Genomic DNA, 22826 nt, shown 5'->3' on the forward strand with positions numbered 1-22826 from the left:
CCACCTGAGAGGCTAGGTTTTTACTTAGCCGAGCATGGTATTTCTGGCATTGTTTGGGCCTGTCTGCACTGGACAGCCCAGCAATGATAGATCCCCATTTGGCTACCTATCACCCATGCCTCACGTGTGCTTAAGCACAGTTTCAAAAGCCAGTACAGACAGACTGCCTTCCTCCCACGTCAGAAAAATAAAACCCAGCTGACGATCCAAGCCACCTGAGTGATAGCACCACAATTCTCCGGCAATAAGCCAGCTCCTAAAATCCCAGCAAGGCCTTTAAAGCTGGGGGCTTGGACCCAACACTATTCAGTTAAGTCATGGGCAGCAGTGTTAGCTGTTTATGTAATTACCTCAAAATAATCTGCAGAGTGGCTAACCCTGAGCCTTCCCCTGGTAGCTCTGCATAGAACCAGTGTCCCTTGTGGAAATGGTTTACAGAAAGCTAGGGGTAATTTTACAACCCAGCAAAAAGCATAGCTATCCTCCTTGTTAAGAATCCACCCACTCACTCTCTCTCTCTCTCAGGTGTTTCTAAGGTTTGTCTCTCCATGGTACCTGTTATACAACAGCTTCTGGGACCTTTGTTGCTCTCAGTTCTTCAGCCTTTCACTGGAGTATTGTGCTCCCACATACGTGGGAAAGATTTTTAAACAGTCTTAATGAGACAAGCGTAAGCCGATGCCCATAATTTTACTGGCACGCCTCCGTTCTAGTGTTTTAAGTGGTGTATCTACTTTCCCACGGAGGTTTATGTTTTCCAGCGTTTCCAATCCCTAGTTTTTATTTTCTAAGTTATGGGGGAGACTTAATCACCACCCCCACTCGGCTGACCGCCTGCTTCAGTCACTGTTCCTACCCCAAGCTACCCTTTTCCCAATCACATACATGCTGTAGGTGTTGATATAGTGAAGGTCTGGCAGAAACAGCCAGAGTTAGCGACATCTGATCATAACTAACTCGCTTCCTCTGGTGATGTCATCCCCCTGGTTTCATGTCTAGCCTACTTGAAGGTACAAAAACGACACTAAACTGTGCCATGGAAATGTAACTGTAAAACCAAGGTTTCAGAGTAGCAGCCGTGTTAGTCTGTATTCGCAAAAAGAAAAGGAGGACTTGTGGCACCTTAGAGACTAACCAATCTATTTGAGCATAAGCTTTTGTGAGCTACAGCATCCGATGAAGAGAGCTGTAGCTCATGAAAGCTTATGCTCAAATAAATTGGTTAGTCTCTAAGGTGCCACAAGTACTCCTTTTCTTTTTGTAAAACCAAGGTTTTTTTTTCAAGGGTTAGGGTGAAAAGATAAACCTAACCAATAGGTATAAACACAGATGAAATTCAGCCCTGTGCAGTGGGCCAGCATTAGGCCTTAGTACCACTTAAGTCCAATGGGAGTTAGGAGGTGAATTTCACCCTTAATTTTTTATACTAGGTGACCAGATGCAATTGTTCTGTGGCAAAGCAACGTGACGTCAAATATTATTTTGAGACCCGTCACAATCCTGCCTCCCGGGCCTGCAGGATTAGCATCCGGACAAAACTAGAAAAAACTCCCAGAAGCAATAGGACGACAGGCTGCCCTCTCTTGAGCAGTGGTTCCCCACCAGTGCTTCCTGGCCTCAGCTATAATAGCACCATAGACTTTGGCGACCAATAATCTAGGCTCGCCTATATGAACTTTTGAATTGGGCTCCACTGCACCCACACTGTTCACCACCCACCTATTTAACTGCGGGGGTGTCATGGAGATTGCGTCATTTCAAATCTCAGATTCACTTGTTCAACGGCGCCTGTTCTAACCCCACAAGAGAGCTCTGCTTCCCACCTCCAGGTACATCAGCAAAGCTCAACAGCTCCTGTTCTACGGCACCAGCATGAAACTCAGGGTACTCCAAGCCCCTCCTGGTCCACCCCTTCTTCTGTTTTCCATTCAGTGGCATGCACTCTCACAACCTAGTGGTGCTCAGACAACCCCTTCCCCTGCCCCACCACACTGGTGCTATCACACACCCCTGCCCCCCACTTACCCAGCGGTTCAGACTCTGATCTAGCGCAGAGCTCAGGGGCTGCTCCCAATAACAGCAATGCAGAGCTTTGGAGTAACCCACATGTCACAGCAGCTACCAGGGCACTGCACACCATAGGATACAGTGCCCAGTACTGTGGCTGGCAGCCCCAGAGCCAGGTGAAATCAGTACAGGTGCCAAGAACGCTTGGGGAACCCTAGGCAGGGGGATGGAGAGAGGATTCAGATATCAGGGTGATGGGCAATCTTATAAAAACCTGGATAGGGAGAGGGCATCACTGGACCCTTGATATCTTCCCATTGGGACAGCCGTCCCTGAACCCCTCAAGGGGGATGGGAGAGTCCCATGGGCTTTGGGGTGGGGGGGAGGAAATCTCTTTCTTACCTACTGTGGGTTCCCCCTCCTGTTCGAGGCTCCGCTTCACTCAGCAGCTTCCCTTGTTCTGTCCCCACTTTCCATGATGTCACCCAGCAGCCCTGCCCGCCCAGCCAATGGCAGCCTCCCCATCGAAGTGCTGTTCCGGGTTTGCTGTGTTTGGGGTTTCCACTTGGCAACAGTTGCCATAGCAACAGAAGGGGAACTCCATCCCCTGGACCTCTACCCTCCCCCCCGCCAACTCATTTGGTATTGCCCACAGCCCTTATTAAGCAACCACTGGCAGCAACCAAAAGGAGCAGGGCTGGGGGTGCGCAGGGGACTAAAATAAGGGGATGGCTTTACATTCCATTGCAACACAAGGATGGGGGGGGGCACTTTGGGGAGGGGCAGGGTGGGAACGGTAGGGACTCTGATCTCCCTCCTTAATAGGCACCATTAGCCAGTATGGGTCTCCCACCCAGTGTGCAGAGGAGCCAGGTGGTATCTCTGCATATCCAGCCCCCCAGCACACACTGTGATATCTAGCTGCTTTGTTCCTCACTCCATGTGCTTGGTGCAGGGCAGGGATTCGTTTTGCATTCCAAGCCAGATGCTCTTTTGCAGGGAATACAGTAGATGCGACATGCCGCAGCCCCAAGTCTAGATGCTACAAGCCAGAGAACACTGCATTCTCATCAGCCCGGAATACCGTGCAGGGGAAGAGATTTGCTGCATTCTCTTTCACAGATGCTTTGAGGCGAGAGGGGGGGAGGTATGCCACCGTTGAGGCCCGCAGCACATTTCAGAAGGAAAAGCAGCTTGATGCTTTCTGCAGCCTAAGCCGTGGAGCTGCTTTTCCTTAGCAGGAGAGAGACTGCTGCATTGGAGAACTCCTCACACCACACTGAACGAAAGGGAAAATGCAGTGTCCTACACTATGCTGGTCCTAGTGTTATACATAGGGCATATTCTCTTCCTCTGCTGCTGAATAAATTATCTGTATGAAATACAAAAACACACCTTTCAAAAGATCACAGGATAAGCAGCTTGCAGGGGTGAAGTCATTTAACAGGGACAATTTACTAAAAAACAATTCTAAAAACCTTGTCAAAGCAAACAGAGTGGCTTTAGCAAAGGCAGGTGAAAGGTAAGGAAAGAGGTGATCAGAAAGAACTAGGAAGAACCTGATTATCAAAGTACAGGAATGATACCACAAAACTCAGACGTGTGAGCTTGCCTTCGAAAGGTGAAGAAAACACTCATCAAAACCCTAAGAGAAACATTAGGGAAGCACAAGGTGGGGGTGAAGAAAAATACTGATACATCCTGCTCACTAAACCTATTATTTGCAAAAGCAAGAGACGATGGGTGCTCTGCGGCATCCTGTCTTTGTACAGTGCCTAGCAGAGGACTCCCAAAATGGATTGGGGTGCTTGTGTACTACAAATAGCAACAAGGGGAGGCCACACACAGTTTTCCTGCATATCAAGAAAAATGTTCTTTCAGGAATCACATCAGAGAATAATCCACAAGGTCTCAGCCCTGAACAGGTTGGGATAAAAGGAGAGATATGTTCTGCCATCAAAATCTGCCTCAGGGCAGATTTTGTTCTATGCTGCAGAAGATACACATTGCTGAAAGGGGAGCATGGAGGGTAGTAAGCATGAAGGTGATGGTCACAGGCTACAGTGCAGAAGAAACTGCTACACTCAAAAGCAGTAAAACTAGAGTTGTTGTCTTGTGGGAGTAGGGAAAGAATATAGGACCACATTAAAGGCACACAACACTGATAGAAATAGAGCGCTATTAAAACGCTCAGAGATGTCAGCTATGAAAACACACAGAAGACAAGCTCCAGCTAAGACAGGGTCAAAGCTCAAAAGGAATTTACCTTTAATTTCTTCATACACAAGAGTAGAAGAGACAGAAGAACAGGGACAGCACTTGGAACAATCACTTCCATAACAGGGAGTTTGAAACGTATATAAGAGAGAAAATTACAGGGTATGTTTGTTAGTTGCACAGAGTGGAGTTCTCTGGTTGGACTTTCTGGTCATCCTCTACCCTCTCAATTCTGGTAGATGTAGTCTACAGTATGTATCACCGCTGCCAGCCTGTGTTGTGTGCAGGTCAAAAAGAGAAGAATGCAGCTACAGATACAAAATTTAAAGTATGTTTTATTGATTCAGAGATTTAACAAGGCAGCATTTGGTTTGTAAAAAGAGGCAAAAAATCCAATTCACTGTCGCTTCCACAGTCAAGTGGGAGAGGGGTAAAATCCTATGTATTTCATCATTATTTTAGGAAGTTCAGTTTTTCCAAGATCAGAAAGATGGAAGGCTTGGGCTCGAGTTCAGGTCCCTGATGGCATCACACAGGAGCAGAAAGCTCCTCAGACCACCTTTGCCTTGTTTTAGGAAGGCCAAAATATTCAGGAAACGAGGGAAGTACAATTTAGTCAGCTATTTTCTCCATTACAGAGCTAAGGAGTCATTTCACATATTCATTTTGGTCCTACAATAGGGGAATTAAGTTTAGGAAGCAGAAAAACAAATTCTACAATGACCTTAGAGAAAAAAGAAACCATGCAGAGCTACCAAGCAATGGCAGTACTAGGAGTCCCATTTGGAAGCTTGAAATTGCACCAAGTCCAACGCTCGTCGCAGGGCAAAGGCTCAGCAGTCTGATCTTTGGCACAGAAATCCATTTTCATACAATACAATGTGTTCTTCCTCCCCAAACACTTGTCTCTCTCTCTTTTTTTTTTTTTTAAATTAAAGAAGATCAATCTCCTCTTGAACATGATTCTGATGAGAAACAAACCACTCTGCCTTCTCCTTCTTCCCCACCTTTCCTCTGATCAGCCGTGATCCCCACCACCATCCCTCCCAGCCCTCCCTTTCTCCCAAGGGGAAGGGATGGAGTGAGGTGATGGAGCATGCAGCCTTTGGTGGTGTCTTGTCTGGCCTATGGAGTCACTGAGCTGGAATAAATGGGAAACAAAAAAACAAAAAACAAAACAGATTTAAGGAATAAAAACCAAACAATCATGGTTAACAGCAGAATGAGGCTGACATGTAGGACAGATGCAGCTCACACATGGGGGTCGGATGCGCTGTTTCCCAAATCCAGGCGATTTAGTGGGAATCTTCCATTAGATTATTGCTACATGGGCTCCCCTTCTCAAGAGATTCAAGTACACTCAAGGGGCAGTTTTTGTCATTCTAGGCAAACAATTACGCAGTAGTGGCTCCAACAGACACTCAATTCCATGGCTGTCTATACCCAGTCTTCTCACATTCCTGAGCTGAAAGCCGATAGGAGCTGCCACCAGAGCATCTGTACCCAGCACCCGACTAGCAGAACAACCACAGAGTCTCTGTTGTGGTGAAGCAAGAGGAAATACCACTGCAAGACAGTGGAAGTTGGGGAAGACCCAAACAGAGCAACAGGTTCTAAACTTCTGTTTTCCCTCCACGCCCCTTTCCATGCAGTCACATGATTTCAGAGAGAATAGCAGTGACAAGACCGCTTTCAGTTTCTGGGGCCATTTACAGATTTTTGAAAGGGGGAGGGGACGGCTGTACTTCACTGGAAGGGAAGTTGAGGAGCAGAGTGTGATTAACAGTAAATCATGAACTAAAGGAGAGAAGAATCACTCCTGGCTGAGCCCCAAACTGAATGGGCCATCCCTCAGGCAGCTCAGCATACAGACTCCACATCTCCTATACACAATGAGATTACACAGCCTATTACACCAAGTCAGCAAGATACACTGAAGGTTAAAAGACACTCAGCTTCATCTGGGCCAATAAGCATTTATGCCAGAAGCTTCAACATACTGTTGAGATTTCCACACAGAACAGAGTTCGTTCCTTTCATACCAGCCTTGTTTTTACTGTGAGGGCAGCATGACCTCTGTCACGTTAAAATCAACATCGGGCAGCCCAGGTTTCAGCACGAGCACTTAGGCTTGCTTGAGAACCTCAAGTGCATTTCCATGATATCATAAGGAAGGTCAGAAGGGCTCAAGGACACTCAAAGCTTTTATCACACGCTCCTTGAAGAATGACTTGTTTGGAAACCTTGAGAAAACCTTGAGAAAACTACACTAAGGGCTTGCTACATCATCTCCCGTGATCAGGGGATGAGGAGACAGCGGAATCCACAGAATTTGCTTCCCTTCCCACTCCCTTTCCAAAGGGGAGTCTCCTACGGCCTACACTCACCTTCCCCCTTTAGAGTCAAACCCACTGGGATCCAGATTCCCCTCCAAGAAAACTAGGCTGGTTACAGTATTGCTCACACAGTATAAAATAATCGGACATGTACCACAGGGTAAAGGCTTGTGTTCTAAAATGGTACTAAGCAGCACATTCTCCACTCACACATTTTGCATTCATTCCTCCTCCCACACAGACGAGGCTCACTTCCTGCAAGCAGACAGAGCGTTTTATTTTCCCGCAGCCGTACGGTGAAGCATGGAAGACAGCACTGACCTGTGTATTGCAAGCTTCCCACCCCCGAAATCAGCCATGACCTCCAGTACTCCTGCTAGTCCCAAACTGGGTCCCAGCCAAACAGACTGACCAGTGAAAAATCAGCTGTTTTCCCATTAACTAGGACTCTTTAGAAGAAACCAAACTTTCACTTTTGACCCGACTGGATGTAAACATGTTGTTAGCAGCAAATGGCCGGTACATTAGCTCACTGTGCCCCCTACAGGCTATATTCTCTCTCTCACACAGGTATACGGAAACATACCAGCATGTTCACATAGGCCAGAAAAATAGACCAGCAACTGCTTGTTTAATGGACACTTTGCCCAGCCCCCTCTCAGCCTGTCATCCCCCCTCCTTCCGCTCTCTAATTGGCCGTTCCTCTCCCTGACCCCACAGGAAAAGGGAGTGCGCTGCACTAACTGAGCCCTAAACAAACATAACCAGGTCTTTACATGTGGCTTTTGAGAAGGCTGCCAAGATGCTGGCAAACACCACATCGGGGGACTGGGAGGCATCTATGGCCGTATGGATCCCTCGTTTGGTGTAGTAGTCTACCAGCGGGGTGGTCTGCGTGTGGTAGGACTTCAGACGAGTTTTCAAAGCCACTTCGGTATCGTCAGAACGGCGGATCAAGGGCTCCCCAGTGGCCTGAGAAAAGAAGAAGACAGTGAACAGGCCAAATCTGCAGCTTGTTACAGCCCAGCAGAGCCCTCCCCTCCATCAAACTCATCTCTAGTCAAATGGAGGTGACAATATGTGAAGACAGGGCAATAAAAGCTTGGTTATTGGTCTGACATTGAATTGAAGAAAGAAAAGGAGTACTTATGGCACCTTAGAAACTAACCAATTTATTTGAGCATAAGCTTTCGTGAGCTACAGCTCACTTCATTGGATGCATACTGTGGAAAGTACAGAAGATCTTTTTATACACACAAACCATGAAAAAATGGGTGTTTACCACTACAAAAGGTTCTCTCCCCCCCACCCCACTCTCCTGCTGGTAATAGCTTATCTAAAGTGATCACTCTCCTTACAATGTGTATGATAATCAAGGTGGGCCATTTCCAGCACAAATCCAGGGTTTAACAAGAACGTCTGGCGGGGCAGGGGGGGTAGGAAACAACAAGGGGAAATAGGCTTGAATAGAGACTGGGAGTGGCTAAGTCATTATGCAAGGTAACCTAATTGTATCCAATTTGCAAATGAATTCCAATTCAACAGTCTCTCCTTGGAGTCTGGATTTGAAGTTTTTCTCTTGTAATATCGCAACTTTCATGTCTGTAATCGCGTGACCAGAGAGATTGAAGTGTTCTCCGACTGGTTTATGAATGTTATAATTCTTGACATCTGATTTGTGTCCATTTATTCTTTTACGTAGAGACTGTCCAGTTTGACCAATGTACATGGCAGAGGGGCATTGCTGGCACATGATGGCATATATCACATTGGTGGATGTGCAGGTGAACGAGCCTCTGATAGTGTGGCTGATGTTATTAGGCCCTGTGATGGTGTCCCCTGAATAGATATGTGGGCACAGTTGGCAACGGGCTTTGTTGCAAGGATAGGTTCCTGGGTTAGTGGTTCTGTTGTGTGGTATGTGGTTGCTGGTGAGTATTTGCTTCAGGTTGGGGGGCTGTCTGTAGACAAGGACTGGCCTGTCTCCCAAGATTTGTGAGAGTGTTGGGTCATCCTTCAGGATAGGTTGTAGATCCTTAATAATGCGTTGGAGGGGTTTTAGTTGGGGGCTGAAGGTGACGGCTAGTGGCGTTCTGTTATTTTCTTTGTTAGGCCTGTCCTGTAGTAGGTGACTTCTGGGAACTCTTCTGGCTCTATCAATCTGTTTCTTCACTTCCACAGGTGGGTATTGTAGTTGTAAGAATGCTTGATAGAGATCTTGTAGGTGTTTGTCTCTGTCTGAGGGGTTGGAGCAAATGCGGTTGTATCGCAGAGCTTGGCTGTAGACGATGGATCGTGTGGTGTGGTCAGGGTGAAAGCTGGAGGCGTGTAGGTAGGAATAGCGGTCAGTAGGTTTCGGGTATAGGGTGGTGTTTATGTGACCATTGTTTATTAGCACTGTAGTGTCCAGGAAGTGGATCTCTTGTGTGGACTGGACCAGGCTGAGGTTGATGGTGGGATGGAAATTGTTGAAATCATGGTGGAATTCCTCAAGGGCTTCTTTTCCATGGGTCCAGATGATGAAGAGGTCATCAATATAGCGCAAGTAGAGTAGGGGCGTTAGGGGACGAGAGCTGAGGAAGCGTTGTTCTAAGTCAGCCATAAAAATGTTGGCATACTGTGGCGCCATGCGGGTACCCATAGCAGTGCCGCTGATCTGAAGATATACATTGTCCCCAAATGTAAAATAGTTATGGGTAAGGACAAAGTCACAAAGTTCAGCCACCAGGTTAGCCGTGACATTATCGGGGATAGTGTTCTTGACGGCTTGTAGTCCATCTTTGTGTGGAATGTTGGTGTAGAGGGCTTCTACATCCATAGTGGCCAGGATGGTGTTATCAGGAAGATCACCGATGGATTGTAGTTTCCTCAGGAAGTCAGTGGTGTCTCGAAGGTAGCTGGGAGTGCTGGTAGCGTAGGGCCTGAGCAGGGAGTCTACATAGCCAGACAATCCTGCTGTCAGGGTGCCAATGCCTGAGATGATGGGGCACCCACGATTTCCAGATTTATAGATCTTGGGTAGTAGATAGAATATCCCAGGTGGGGTTCCAGGGGTGTGTCTGTGCAGATTTGATCTTGTGCTTTTTCAGGGAGTTTCTTGAGCAAATGCTGTAGTTTCTTTTGGTAACTGTCAGTGGGATCAGAGGGTAATGGCTTGTAGAAGGTGGTGTTGGAGAGCTGCCGAGCAGCCTCTTGTTCATATTCCGACCTATTCATGACGACAACAGCACCTCCTTTGTCAGCCTTTTTGATTATGATGTCAGAGTTGTTTCTGAGGCTGTGGATGGCATTGTGTTCCGCACGGCTGAGGTTATGGGGCAAGTGATGCTGCTTTTCCACAATTTCAGCCCGTGCACGTCGGCGGAAGCACTCTATGTAGAAGTCCAGTCTGCTGTTTCGACCTTCAGGAGGAGTCCACCTAGAATCCTTCTTTTTGTAGTGTTGGTAGGGAGGTCTCTGTGGATTAGTATGTTGTTCAGAGGTATGTTGGAAATATTCCTTGAGTCGGAGACGTCGAAAATAGGATTCTAGGTCACCACAGAACTGTATCATGTTCGTGGGAGTGGAGGGGCAGAAGGAGAGGCCCTGAGATAGGACAGCTGCTTCTGCTGGGCTGAGAGTATAGTTGGATAGGTTAACAATATTGCTGGGTGGGTTGAGGGAACCATTGCTGTGGCCCTTTGTGGCATGTAGTAGTTTAGAAACTTTAGTGTCCTTTTTCTTTTGTAGAGAAGCAAAGTGTGTGTTGTAAATGGCTTGTCTAGTTTTAGTAAAGTCCAGCCTCGAGGAAGTTTGTGTGGAAGGCTGGTTTTTTATGAGAGTATCCATTTTTGAGAGCTCATTCTTAATCTTTCCCTGTTTGCTGTAGAGGATGTTGATCAGGTGATTCCGCAGTTTCTTTGAGAGCGTGTGGCACAAGCTGTCAGCATAGTCTGTGTGGTTTGTAGATTGTAATGGATTTTTTACCTTTAGTCCTTTTGGTACGACGTCCATCTGTTTGCATTTGGAAAGGAAGATGTCTGTCTGTCTGTCTGTATCTGTACAAGTTTTTTCATGCAGTTGATAGATTTCCACTCCATACGGCTAAATGCAGTGCCTTGCATAATGACAGGTTTCAGAGTAACAGCCGTGAGAAAACCTGGATTTGTGCTGGAAATGGCCCAACTTGATCATCATACACATTGTAAGGAGAGCGATCACTTTAAATAAGCTATTGCCAGCAGGAGAGTGGGGTGGGGGGAGGTATTTTTTCATGCTTTGTGTGTATAAAAGATCTTCTACACTTTCCACAGTATGCATCCGATGAAGTGAGCTGTAGCTCACGAAAGCTTATGCTCAAATAAATTGGTTAGTCTCTAAGGTGCCACAAGTACTTCTTTTCTTTTTGCGAATACAGACTAACACGGCTGCTACTCTGAAACCTGCCATTGAATTGAAGGTCATTTAAATAAGATCTCAGGGGAAACGTATCAGTAGCTCACATACATCGTCCTTCATGTGCTCTTTAGGGGGGTTGAACTCCTCATGGTAAGAGCGGCCACTTGCTGGGTGGATCAGCCTAAAACCGAAAACAAGGGTCAGCAAAATACCTCTGCACTCATGATAGGAGGACAAACAAACACCAGTCAGCATGGGAAACATCCACAGCAACACAGATGTTTGTCGCTCTATCAATAAATTTGCTCGAGTCAATTCAATCAAGCAGCTCTTCAGGGAGCTGAAGAAAAGAAGCTGTACTGGGGGGGGGAGTGGAGGAGTATTTTGTCCAGGAGTGAGGGAGGAATCTTCTGTAAATCCAGATTTTAAAGGGCTAGGTGATGTAATGGAGAACTTCTGCTGGACCTGAAGGGTCAAGTCTGATCCAGGACAAGGATGTTTGGTTGTACTTCATCTTGCAGGGTAATACAATGAAGCAGTGATAACACCAGAGAAGACATAGCATAAGGCATTAGCATTTCACATTTCTCCTTGATGCTTAGTCATATCACCAACCACTATCCGTGGCACAGACGGACAGACTCTGTTCAAGGAAGGCCCAGGATGGGAATAGCAAGGCATGCTCCAGGTCAGCACTGAGGTGTGACAGCAGAACCGTGTTATGTGTGTGGAGCAAAGACTGAAATAGCAAAGGCTGAAGCAGGCCAAGATTGAGGTGCTTTGACAAAGCTGGCTCCACCCAGTGCTGAAACTGTCCCAGGAACCAAAATTCATTACTTTCTCCCAAAGCATAGGGAAAACAATAAGAAAAATGGACCTGGCCTATGTGTGGAGGAAGGAGAATTATTACCGTCCAGTGATCCTCCGGATGAGTAAGGAGTCAGCAATGCTGAATTCAATCACAGAATCTAGCTTCTCACTTCTCTTCTCCATGAGCTCATCCAGCTGTAATAGAAAACATTCCCCTTAAGTACACAGATTCTCTGTTGCAGTGTGAGTTCCGACATAATCAAGTCTCCTCTAGAGACATGGCTGGGGGTAACAAGAGCTACTGAGCTAGAGGATTTGAAGTCACTTACCATCTCCGCCTGCTTCACTGTGCGAGGGAAACCATCCAGCAGGAAGCCATTTTTGCAGGGAGGAGTCTGCAGGTTTTTCTCAATGAGTTCCACCACCATCTCATCACTCACCTTAGAAGAAAGTCATAGACACCTCATTAAACACAGTAAATAGACCAGATTAGTCCCTCACTGTCCTATCTTAAGCATGATGGACCATAGGGTGCCCTCATTTACATCCCTAAAATTCAGTTGACTTCACCAAACATTGTCTTCACACCTGCTAGCCACGGAATATACCCATCGGAGCCTAGGGTTCATGAGTAGCTAGTCTGCACCTGCTCCTATGTGCGACAAAACCAAGGCAAAATAGCAATGTTAACCATGGGTATGCGTAATATAATTGAATGCCAAGTATTGTTAATACAATGCAAAATCTGCAAGCTGAAACACATCCTAGTCAGGAAGCAAAGGTTCTCTTTTGCTATGTGTGTGTATGTAACATGTAGATAACAAGACATACCTTTAACAGGCTCAATGAGCACAAATAATACACGCCACAATGTGGGCCAGCGAACAGCATTATGAGATTCTTAACTTGTGCATTCGCTGATCGTGGGATAGATTCCACAGACCCTACTGGCAGGAGTCAACCACTATAACACAGATTAAGGATTTTTTTTTTTAATTTTGATTATTAAAAAGGTGCTGAGAAATGCACAATTTCACCGTTTCCCCTGTAGAGACAGACAGGCCCCATTCCTGCAAAGTTACATACAAGTTTAACTTTAGGCACATGAATAGCCCCGTTGACTTTAACTGACGTGCTTCAAGTTAAGAACACATATAGGTGCTTGCAGCATCTGGGCCTTGCTTGGCTTCCTCATATTCCAATCTGAACATAAGATTGGGATGAAGCTGACTGTGGAAGACTAGTGTCCAAATGTTATTGGTTTAAACCTAAAGTAACTCCGCACTGCCTTCAGTGAAGTTACTCCTGATTTATGCTACTGTAGCCTAGCAGAATCTGGTCCTCAGATAGGCTAGGGTATGTATACACATCAACTAGAAACCCATGGCTGGCCCGTTCCAGCTGACTCAGGCTTGCAGGGCTCGGGCTGCAAGGCTGTTTCATTGCTGAACAGACTTCTGAGCTCAGGCTAGAGCCGGGGCTCTAGGACCCTGCAAGGTGGGAAGGTCCCAGAGCTTGGCGAGCCCAAAGTCTACACAGCAAGGAAACAGCCCCAAAGCCTGATCCCAAGACAGCTGGCGCGGGCCAGCTGCAGGGTTTTCTCTGCTGTGTAGATGTACCATTAGAGGCAAGAGCCGTAAAATGGATGATACCATAGAAGCTGGGTGGTTTGGCTGGAATTTAAGGTTATTTCCATGATTCTGTGGCTGATGCAACCCTTCTTTTACAGGAAAGCTACATTATTTTAAAAAAAGTAAACAGTCCAAGAATGGGCTTTGGGAATTGCTGTACTTCCACTAAACTAAATTATCTTAAAGCCAGAATATGCTAATACAATATATTGCCAATGCAGCGTAGTGTTCCCAGCAACACACACATTAAAGATAACAGCCAGTCTTCCTATCTTCCATAACCAGTTGTGATATGGCAGGCTCACTGATGCAATGCAAACTCCATGTGAAGGGATGATGATAAGCAGTCTCCCTGTGCTACCACAAAGCCTTCTGGAGGAGTTTTCTTAAGAGTATTAAAGCCTGCTATTGGCAAATAGCGTAATTCAGTGTAACACACGGGGAAAGAAGAGGAAAGAAAGGGGGGAGACTTGAGGTATGAACCTGGGAATATAGTTATGCATAAAAGGAGACAAAATGATGCAAGGGATTGAGCAACAGCCTGGGAGTAAGCAGACCTGAGCTCAAACTATTATTTTGAGCTAGATACTTCACTCCCTGCCTCAGTTTCCCCATTAAGAGCTTTACCCACCTTGACAAAATGCATTGAAATCTATGGATGAAACGTGCCACAGGTAACAAGTATAGCCATCATCTGGGACTCCAAACCAAGCCATTTTCACATGAAAAAGAGTTGAATGCCCTCTGTAACTGTGAGGGTAAATGGTCTTAAGGCTTTATTTTCACCTTACAAATTACAGGTGAACCGCAATTATCTGAAGGACTCCAGAGATATATATGAAACCTTCGGATAACTGGAATCTTCACTCTGCAGGGCTTAGGGGCACCATGTGATCAGGAGGCTTGGGAGTGCAGTAGTGATAACACCTGTTCCTGCAACCCCAGAGACATAACCACAGTTTGGGATAATGGAGCATTTATTAGCCAGAAGCTGATTAATCAGTATTTACTCTATGTTCTGTGAAACTAGATAAACCAAAAGGGAAAGCTAAAAGCTAAGAAAACAGGAATTTTAAGGATCTATGCAGGATAGGGAGAAGCATCTTTACATGACATCTTTCCTATGGCCTTACAGGGAAGGTGTGGGGAAATCACACATTTCCCCTGGAACTTGTTCTTAGTTTTCTGGTCTGGATTTGTCATTGGTTACAGCATTTCTACATGAAGGACAGCCGTTTGATCACCGCAGGCTTGTATTTTTTTAAAATGCTTTTTTCAGTCCTTTCAATATACCCAGATGATTGGCACTTTCATTAGCAATATCCATCTCACTATACTCACCAGCTTCCCAGCATCCATAGTCTCCTTCAACCTTTTACCCAGCTCCGATCCTGAAGCCACCATGGCCCTCAACATGTCCCCTGTTGCCAGGTGGCAAACGCAGTATGTTTCAGCAAGCTTAGGAGCCTATGATGGGAGAAAACAGAATAAAAAATTAATCTGGTGTAACTTCCATGAACAGATCCCATTGATTCTCCACAGGTGAAGTTTTTAATCGCAGGAAGTAATTTCACCTCACAGTGATAGAAGCGATATTAAAAAGTTAAGGGTTAAAATCCAAACAGGGTTTGGTAACGTTGGTACAAAGAAGATGGTTTTGCCATGAGAAGCAGATAAAATAATTTTAACATGGTCTGGGACCAAACAGCATGAAGGACCAAGGAATTTGCAGTAGCCAAAAGGGGCAGATTAACTAGAAATCAGCTGATGCAAGGAGGCAGAGAAATTTTATTCCTTCACACGGGTGAGATAATGTCTCAGGCAACCAAAGAGCTAGGGAGAGTTCTAAGGATTCTTAGAACAACATGGAGTCTATTGGAAGAGGCCAGGGGATAAAGAAAATGGAGGGGTGGAGCAGGGAAGGCACTGGGAGAAGTGGAGCTGGCTGGCTGCGTGGAGCGGTCATGTCAGGGGGCTGACGGCTGCGAGGAAGCATGTTTCGAGAGTAGGATTTTGGAGCCAAGAACTCTATTTTCAGTTCTGCCCCGGTCAACTCATTGCTACAGCTCTGCACCCCAGCCTCCTCCTCCTCCTAAACAAGATGCAGAAGATGCGTCTTAACGTCCAGGGGCGCGCGAGGGTAAGCAAAGCTTGTAAGGATTTGTAACGTACTTTGCGGACAAAGGCCAGCTCAATGCTACACATCAGTTGCCATCTGAGATTAACATGTAGGGAGAGCGGGCTCCCGGGGTCTAGCCCCCCCCCAGGGACTCCCGGGGTCTAGCTCCCCCCCCGGGCGGGGGCCGCGGACTCCTGGGTTCGCTGCCAGACTCCCCTTGTGACCTTGGCCGCTCCCGACGCGGGGCCCTACCGGGGATCCCCAGGCCCCGCGCAGCGCCCGGCCCCTCACCTGGGTGCCCTTGCCCGCCCCGGGCGGCCCCAGCAGCACGGCCCGGAGGCCCCTGCGGAGGCTCCGGCCTTCGCCTTCCCGGCTCTGCGCGTTCGGTGCCATCGCCGCGGCCCCCTCCGTCCGGCCCCACGCCGCCTGCCCTCCGCGAGCCCGCCCACCCAGCACTCCCATTGGGCCGCTGAGGATCGCCCCGCCCCACGTCTGACTGACTGACACACGGGGTAGCCAATCGCTGCTGCACAAGGGCGAGGTGGGGGGGATGATTGGGCGCATCGGGGCGAGGGGTGGGGCTTATCCGCCACAAAGGCTGCAGGCGAGGGTATAAGGGCGCGGGAAGGTCGTATTGGAAAACCCGGGCGGGCGTAGCGCCCCCTACTGGAGGGGGGTCGGTGGGTGGGTGCGTGGGTCTCAGCCATGGGGCGCGCCAGGACTCCTGGGTTCTATTCCCGCATCTGGGAGAGGAGCAGGCCACTGGGGGCGCTCAGTGCTGGTTACAGGGCATCCCACTGCGCCCTGCCCAGCCCCTCTCTCTGCAGCAACCACGTCCCCGGAATCGTTCTTCATCCTGGAAGGCTCGTGTTGCACAGCAGAGAGCCCACGTGTAACAAAGCCCTGGCTGGGATGGTTTAGCTGGGGACTGGTCCTGCTTTGAGCAGGGGCTTGCCCTAGATGACCTCCTGAGGTCCCTTCCAACCCTGATGTTCTATGATTCTAAGAAGCCCACCCTAGCCAGTGAGGATTTCGCGGTTGTCACTGCTGTACCAGACACACCATGCTCGCTTGGTGCTTCCTGGAGATAGCCGGGAAAGAACTCACAGTGACCTGTTGCAGAAGCACAGGTGCCGGTCACTGTTTCCTCCTCTAGCTCTTAGCAGTACAGGGTGTCAGGCACAGAGTTGGGCAGTTTCACAGACACACACACAACTATTGCGCTATATCTTGTCAGAAAAAGATACACTGGGCCTTTGTCAGGAACGCTAGTATGTGATTGAGGAGTAACCGGGCAGTGTGAAAACCAATTCAGTGTGCTGAGGGACAATGAGAAGCCTGTTGGATAGTGTCTGTGTGACACTAGGTCGCTTCCCCGCCTTATCTTTCTGTCTGGAGGGCTGCATTGGAAATATAAATGGCACAGGCTGGCATTGGAACTCCTTGGCCACCCTTTGCAGAGAGTGTGCCAAAGGGAATTTCCCAGGAAACGCGCACAGGGGAGCTGCTCCCATTCAGAGGACAGGCTGACCCTTGGAATTATCCTTACAGCAAGGCACAAGGCAGACTGAGAAAAGCCTGTGGCCGTCGGATGTCAGTGTGGAGCCTCACTCAGTAGCAGCATCTCCAGGGCAGAAGGAGGTAAGGTCTGTTTCCAGCCCCTGTTGGACTCTCCTGCCAGCTCAGAGATTCCGCTCCTTGCTGCTGCTCCTGAACTAACCCGGACTGGGATAGATCTCTCATGTGTGAAACAAGCAGCCACTTTTCCAGTTAGTAGCTCCCAAGCCATTCCCTTCTGCCCTGTCACCCTATTGCTAAGGGTTAATGTAACTATGAACAAGTGATCAGGAGTGCCCTACACTTGTCCTTGTGATTGCAACCCTAAACAACACCTCATTACTTCCTCAATACTCATTCCCTGAACCTGTCTGCCTCACACCTTTTACTAGTGTTAACTCATTTCTCCTTTAGAGACATAGTTTTATGTGTGGGGCAAAACAAATACAGTTTTTATTTCTATGGGTAATTCAGATCCTTCATATGCCCTCCCTGCAGTCAGAGGGGTGTAAGCTCTTCACTTAGGCCCCAATCCTAACTGGGCAGACCTCTGTACCTACATGAAGCTTCACTGAAATCAATGGGGCTCCACACGGCGGCAAGGGACCACTGTGTGTATGTTGAGCTTTCAGGATCAGGGCCTTTGAGGGTAAATTATTGAGGGCAAGGACCATGTGTGTGCTCTCTATGTGAAGTGACAGGCATACCTGTGGCCTTATAAATACTGTATTTGCACAACATTTTCCCCTCCGATTTCAAAGGTGGGGAAACCAAGGCACAAGAGCTTGCCTAAATCAGCAGCAGAGCTGAGACTAGAACCCAGGAGTCCTAAGTCTCAGGCCTGTGCCTGGTCTACTGGATCATGATGCCTCCATCACCTGTATCTTTTCTGGAAGACTTCACTGCCTGGTTTTCTTCCTCTGCCCTTTTCCCTGCTCTCACTTTATCTCTGAATCTGTTGATTTCTTCTTTTGATCCCTCTCTTTTGCCTTCTATAACAATAACCCCAGGAAACCATGTACTTCCAACATTCCTTCCCATCTCCTGTTAGCCAAAGCCCTGTGCTTGAGGGTGTCTAGCAGTTGGAAGGATGGCATTCCCTGTGTGTACCCTGCTACATTACTCAGCCCTCTCTGGCTCCCCTCTCAGTAACTGGGGGATAGTATTCATCCAAATCTGTAGCATCCTTTGGGGAAGCCGTAGCCTTAACTGGATCTGTGTAGAGAAGTTGTGACAAAAGGAAACACTGTTGCCATCTTGCAACCTGCTTATTCAATACATTCACTCAGCTGCCCGTGTATCCCATTTACTGGCATGGGAATGGGAGTTACTGATTATTAAGCATGACTCTTAGCTGCCCAAGCTGCTGTCTGGCTCAAGAAATGGAGGCAAAAGTGGGAGGGTTAACAGGCTATCTCTGAGTAGACAGTACAGACCACAGCTGCATGGCCTCATTGCAGTGTTTTGCAGGGTAGGAGGGCTCACGCTGCTGTGTAGACTTTATGTATGCAAATCCCACAGCACAGGGCTCCTGTTCCCATTGGACTCCACAGGACTTTTGCTATCATCTCCAAAGGGAGCAAGATGGGGCCCTGTGAGAGGAATGTGCTCCTGCTGGGGCTAGGATCTAGGCCCAGCTTGGGGAAGGGAAGTGAAATCCTCTTTTTGGTGGACTCACTCCTTGACTGTGCAAAGTCACCCTTAACTGACAGCGATCATTTAAAGAGCAGGTTAGAGGGAGTGTGACTGGAAGTCTCAGTTTAAAGTCTTGTCTGTAGAAGGATTTGGTTTGTTGGTTTGACTGTCATCAGAATTGCCTGGATGAAGACTTCAAGCTACTGAGGGATTGGTCCCATCCCTGACTGCACCTCACTTGACCTGCCACTGTGGAGTCATCAGTAGCCACAGGAACCAGCATTGGGGTGCAAGGGCTGGTCACCCTGATGAGAGCTGGGTTTTGCAGACTACAAAGGAATCCTCCCTCCTCTTGCTGTCAGGATGGCAGTGGCTGAATCTGAATCCAGATTTGGCTGCAACCAGAGAGGGTTGTTTGTAGCCATCTTGAACCTCTGGATCAGCATGAGCTGTCAAGAGAGGATGCCTGCAGAGGCAGCAGTGAGCCCTGGAGGAGAGAGAACGCAATTAGGAAATTCAGGCCTGGAAGTGCAGAGGCCAGTGTCTCCCTGCAAGGCCCTGTTCTCCCTAGGCTCATAGCCCAATCTTTGCAGGATATTATCAGCAAAGAACTCTCTGCTCTCCTCCTGGCATCTGAGGACAAAGTGTTTTTCAAATCATAGTAACTCCCCACCTGCTACCGGGAGGGAGGTAGGTAACTCTAATTAGTCCTTGTGCTCGTCTGTCTGTCTCTACCTGTTCTCTCTTGTATAATGCTTTTTTGATTGTAAACTCTTTGTGGCAGGAGCTGTCTATTTTGGGGTTTGTACAGCATCTAGCACAATGGGGCCCTGATCCATGAGCGTGGTTCCTAGGCGCTAGCACGATACAAATCATACAGACCGGGATTCTAACATCAGGAGAGGGGAATTGTCCTGTCCAAGGTCATGTGGGGAGTCAGTGGCAGAGCCCTGGTTCCCAGGCTTGTGCCTCAAACGTGAAATCAGCCTTCTTCTCTGGGGTTTGCCACCCATGAGTGAACCCTAGTTTAATTCTTAGGAATGTCTGTGTATTGCAGACACTAGGTATCCTCTGATCAGCAGGCAGACCCTAGTATGCTTCAGAGGAGCAAATACCCATCTGCCCTGAAGTCAAGAGCTACTGTTCTGGTATTGGAGGTCCTGGCTTTCTGTGACACCCTGGGCTGGAAAGCACCTGGCAGATAAGAAAGCAGCCAAGGAAATGAACAATGACCAGCTGGCTTAGCAGAAACTGGCTCAGAACAGGGAAGGAAAGAGAGCTCTCGCACCTGGGTTCATATGGCCTGTTGCCACATGGCAATATAGCTATCCTGCCTAGAATATAGCTCTGTGTTATTCAGGATTGCATGGGAACTGAGTAGCCTGCCAGGTGTGGGTGTGTGTGATAATGCCTCTTTCTAAGCATTTTTCTTCTAATGGGGGCCTGAGCCTTTTCCATGGCCCAGGTAGGCTGTTCTGGCCAGTTTTCTGACACTGAGACAAGAGTGACATCTAGCCCCGTTTGGGCTTGAAGGCAAATGTCACCGCTTTGCGGTGGGCTCATCCTCTTATCCAGAGCAAACCAGCATATGACGGAGCAGACAGCTGCTGATTAATTCCCCACATAAACGGGGCTAATTCAATTAGCTTTCATCTGAAACATACTGATGAACGGGTTCCTCCAGAACTAGAAATAACAATGCTCAGGCCCTTAACATTTAGTGCTGCATAAACACAAATGAGCCTGTCAGTTCAGGGTAACTGCACCTGTATTCCTCCTTCGTGGTCCACCAAGGGCAGCCCTTTTAGGCTCCCAGCTCCTCATCCGTCATCTCTCTTGAATAGAGACCCATGTTTCCTTCCCTCCTGTCCAGGCTCCACGCTTCTGTGCCTACGCTGTGATATTCCCAGCAAGCCAGACTGTCTGTGCTTAGCTTTCTCTTGGAAGTCTATAGGCAGCTGTAAATGCCAACAGGTTACCGCACGGCTCTTTATGAGCAAGCACCTTTATTCTTCAGGTGAAAGCATTACAGAGTAAACGTATTTAAAACAATAAAAGAATCTACCCACATGCTAATAAGATTATCAGCGATCACGCCCCCCCCCCCCCAACAAGGCTCTGGTAGGAGTCAGTCCTTCAAACCCCACAGAGGGTTTTTTTCTGGGGTTACAAGTTCATAACAGTCTTAGGTTATGTCTGCACTACAGAGCTTACAGCAGTACTGCTGCAGCTGTGCTGTAAGGTCTCCCATGTAGCTGCTCTATGCTGATGGGAGAGAACTCTCCCGTTGGCATAATTAAAGCACCCCAATGAGTGCTGGTAGCTGTGCTGGCAGGAAAGCATCTTTGGTCACCCAGGCCTACTGTCAAGGTTCCTCCCCCACTCTGAACTCTAGGGTACAGATGTGGGGACCTGCATGAAAAACCTCCTAAGCTTATCTTTACCAGCTTAGGTCAAAACTTCCCCAAGGTACAAAATATTCCACCCTTTTGTCCTTGGATTGGCCGCTACCACCACCAAACAAATACTGGTTACTGGGGAAGAGCTGTTTGGACACGTCTTTCCCCCCAAAATACTTCCCAAAACCTTGCACCCCACTTCCTGGACAAGGTTTGGTAAAAAGCCTCACCAATTTGCCTAGGTGACTACAGATCTTAAGAACAATGAACAATCCTCCCAACACTTGCACCCCCCTTTTCCAGGGAAATGTTGGATAAAAAGCCTCACCAATTTGCATAGGTGACCACAGACCCAAACCCTTGGATCTGAGAACAATGAAAAAGCATTCAGTTTTCTTACAAAAAGACTTTTAATAGAAATAGAAGTAAATAGAAATAAAAAAAAAATCCCCCCTGTAAAGTCAGGATGGTAGATACCTTACAGGGTAATTAGATTCAAAACAGAGAACCCCTCTAGGCAAAAACCTTAAGTTACAAAAAAGATACACAGACAGAAATAGTTATTCTATTCAGCACAATTCTTTTCTCAGCCATTTAAAGAAATCATAATCTAACACATACCTAGCTAGATTACTTACTAAAAGTTCTAAGGCTTCATTCCTGGTCTATCCCCGGCAAAGACAAAATATAGACAGACACACATACCCTTTGTTTCTCTCCCTCCTCCCAGCTTTTGAAAGTATCTTGTCTCCTCATTGGTCATTTTGGTCAGGTGCCAGCGAGGTTACCTTTAGCTTCTTAGCCCTTTACAGGTGAGAAGAGATTTCCTCTGGCCAGGAGGGATTTTAAAGGGGTTTACCCTTCCCTTTATATTTATGACACCTACAATAAGACATAAGCTTTGCATTTAATACAATGGACTCCAAAGATATTTCACTTAATTAAATAAGGTATTTCAAGGATATTGCAGAACATTGCTACATCTGTCACAGAGCCGATCCTCCCAACGTGCCTGGGAGGTAGGGAAATATTTTTATCCCCAGTGGGGAAACTGAGGCATGGAGAGGGGAAGTGTCTTGCCTAGGGCCACACAGTGAGTCAGGGTCAGAATTCTAACTAGAACTTGAGATTCCCTGTCTCTCTAGCCTGTGCTAGACCATGGAGGGAAATGGGCTTCTGCTTTCCTTCCCCCTCATCTGGGATTAAACCACATTCTTGGCTAGAGGGTTTACTATGAAGTGACACAGCCATAAGAACGACCAGACTGGATCAGACAAATGGTCCATCTCACCCAATATCCTGTCTTGTGACAGTGGCCGGTGCCAGAGGCTTCAAAGGGAATGAACAGAGCAGGGCAATTTATCAAGTGATCCATCCCTTGTCGTCCAGTCTCAGCTTCTGGTGATCAGAGGTTTAGGGACACCCAGACCATGGGGTGACATCCCTAACCATCTTGGCTAATAGCCATTAATGGACCTATCCTCCATGAACTCACCTAATTCTTATTAGAACCCAGTTGTACTTCTGGCCTTCATAACATCCTATGCCAATGAGTTCCATAGGTGAACAGTGAGTTGTGGAAAGAAGTACTTCCTTATGTTAGTTTTAAACCTGCTGCCTAATAATGTCATTGGGCGAACTCTGGTTCTTATTTTCTATGAAGGGGTAAAGAATACTTCCTTATTCGCATTCTCCACTCCAGTCATGATTTTATAGACCTTGATGATATCCCCCATTA

General features: G+C 47.4%; 1 protein-coding gene across 2 annotated transcripts; it reads right to left on the reverse strand.

Annotated features, from left to right (window-relative positions):
* Nucleotides 1-4559: 4559 nt before the first annotated feature.
* On the reverse strand, nucleotides 4560-15928 carry AK2 (adenylate kinase 2). 2 transcript variants are annotated; one of them, XM_074934206.1, is made up of 7 exons: nucleotides 15789-15928; nucleotides 14720-14845; nucleotides 12077-12187; nucleotides 11848-11942; nucleotides 11046-11118; nucleotides 7337-7532; nucleotides 4560-5365 (listed from the first exon to the last, which is right to left on the reverse strand). In XM_074934206.1, exons 1-7 carry the CDS (start codon nucleotides 15888-15890, stop codon nucleotides 5358-5360), a joined length of 711 nt encoding a protein of 236 aa, XP_074790307.1. In that variant the 5' UTR covers nucleotides 15891-15928; the 3' UTR covers nucleotides 4560-5357. The 2 variants fall into 2 exon arrangements, with proteins under 2 accessions (XP_074790307.1, XP_074790306.1); XM_074934205.1 differs by lacking the exon at nucleotides 4560-5365 and having other exon boundaries at nucleotides 7296-7532.
* Nucleotides 15929-22826: the final 6898 nt, after the last annotated feature.

This window comes from Natator depressus, chromosome 19 (genome assembly GCF_965152275.1).
Source record: "Natator depressus isolate rNatDep1 chromosome 19, rNatDep2.hap1, whole genome shotgun sequence".
In the NCBI taxonomy this organism is placed as follows: domain Eukaryota; kingdom Metazoa; phylum Chordata; order Testudines; family Cheloniidae; genus Natator; species Natator depressus.

Coding starts and splice junctions, on each gene's coding strand:
- AK2 (XM_074934205.1), bottom strand. CDS start 15,890: ATGGCACCGAACGCGCAGAGCCGGGAAGGCGAAGGCCGGAGCCTCCGC. Junction 11,943..12,076: donor CAGTGAAGCAGGCGGAGATG/GTAAGTGACTTC, acceptor TTTCTATTACAG/CTGGATGAGCTCATGGAGAA. Junction 7,533..11,045: donor AAGAGCACATGAAGGACGAT/GTATGTGAGCTA, acceptor TTCTTTTCTCAG/GCCACTGGGGAGCCCTTGAT.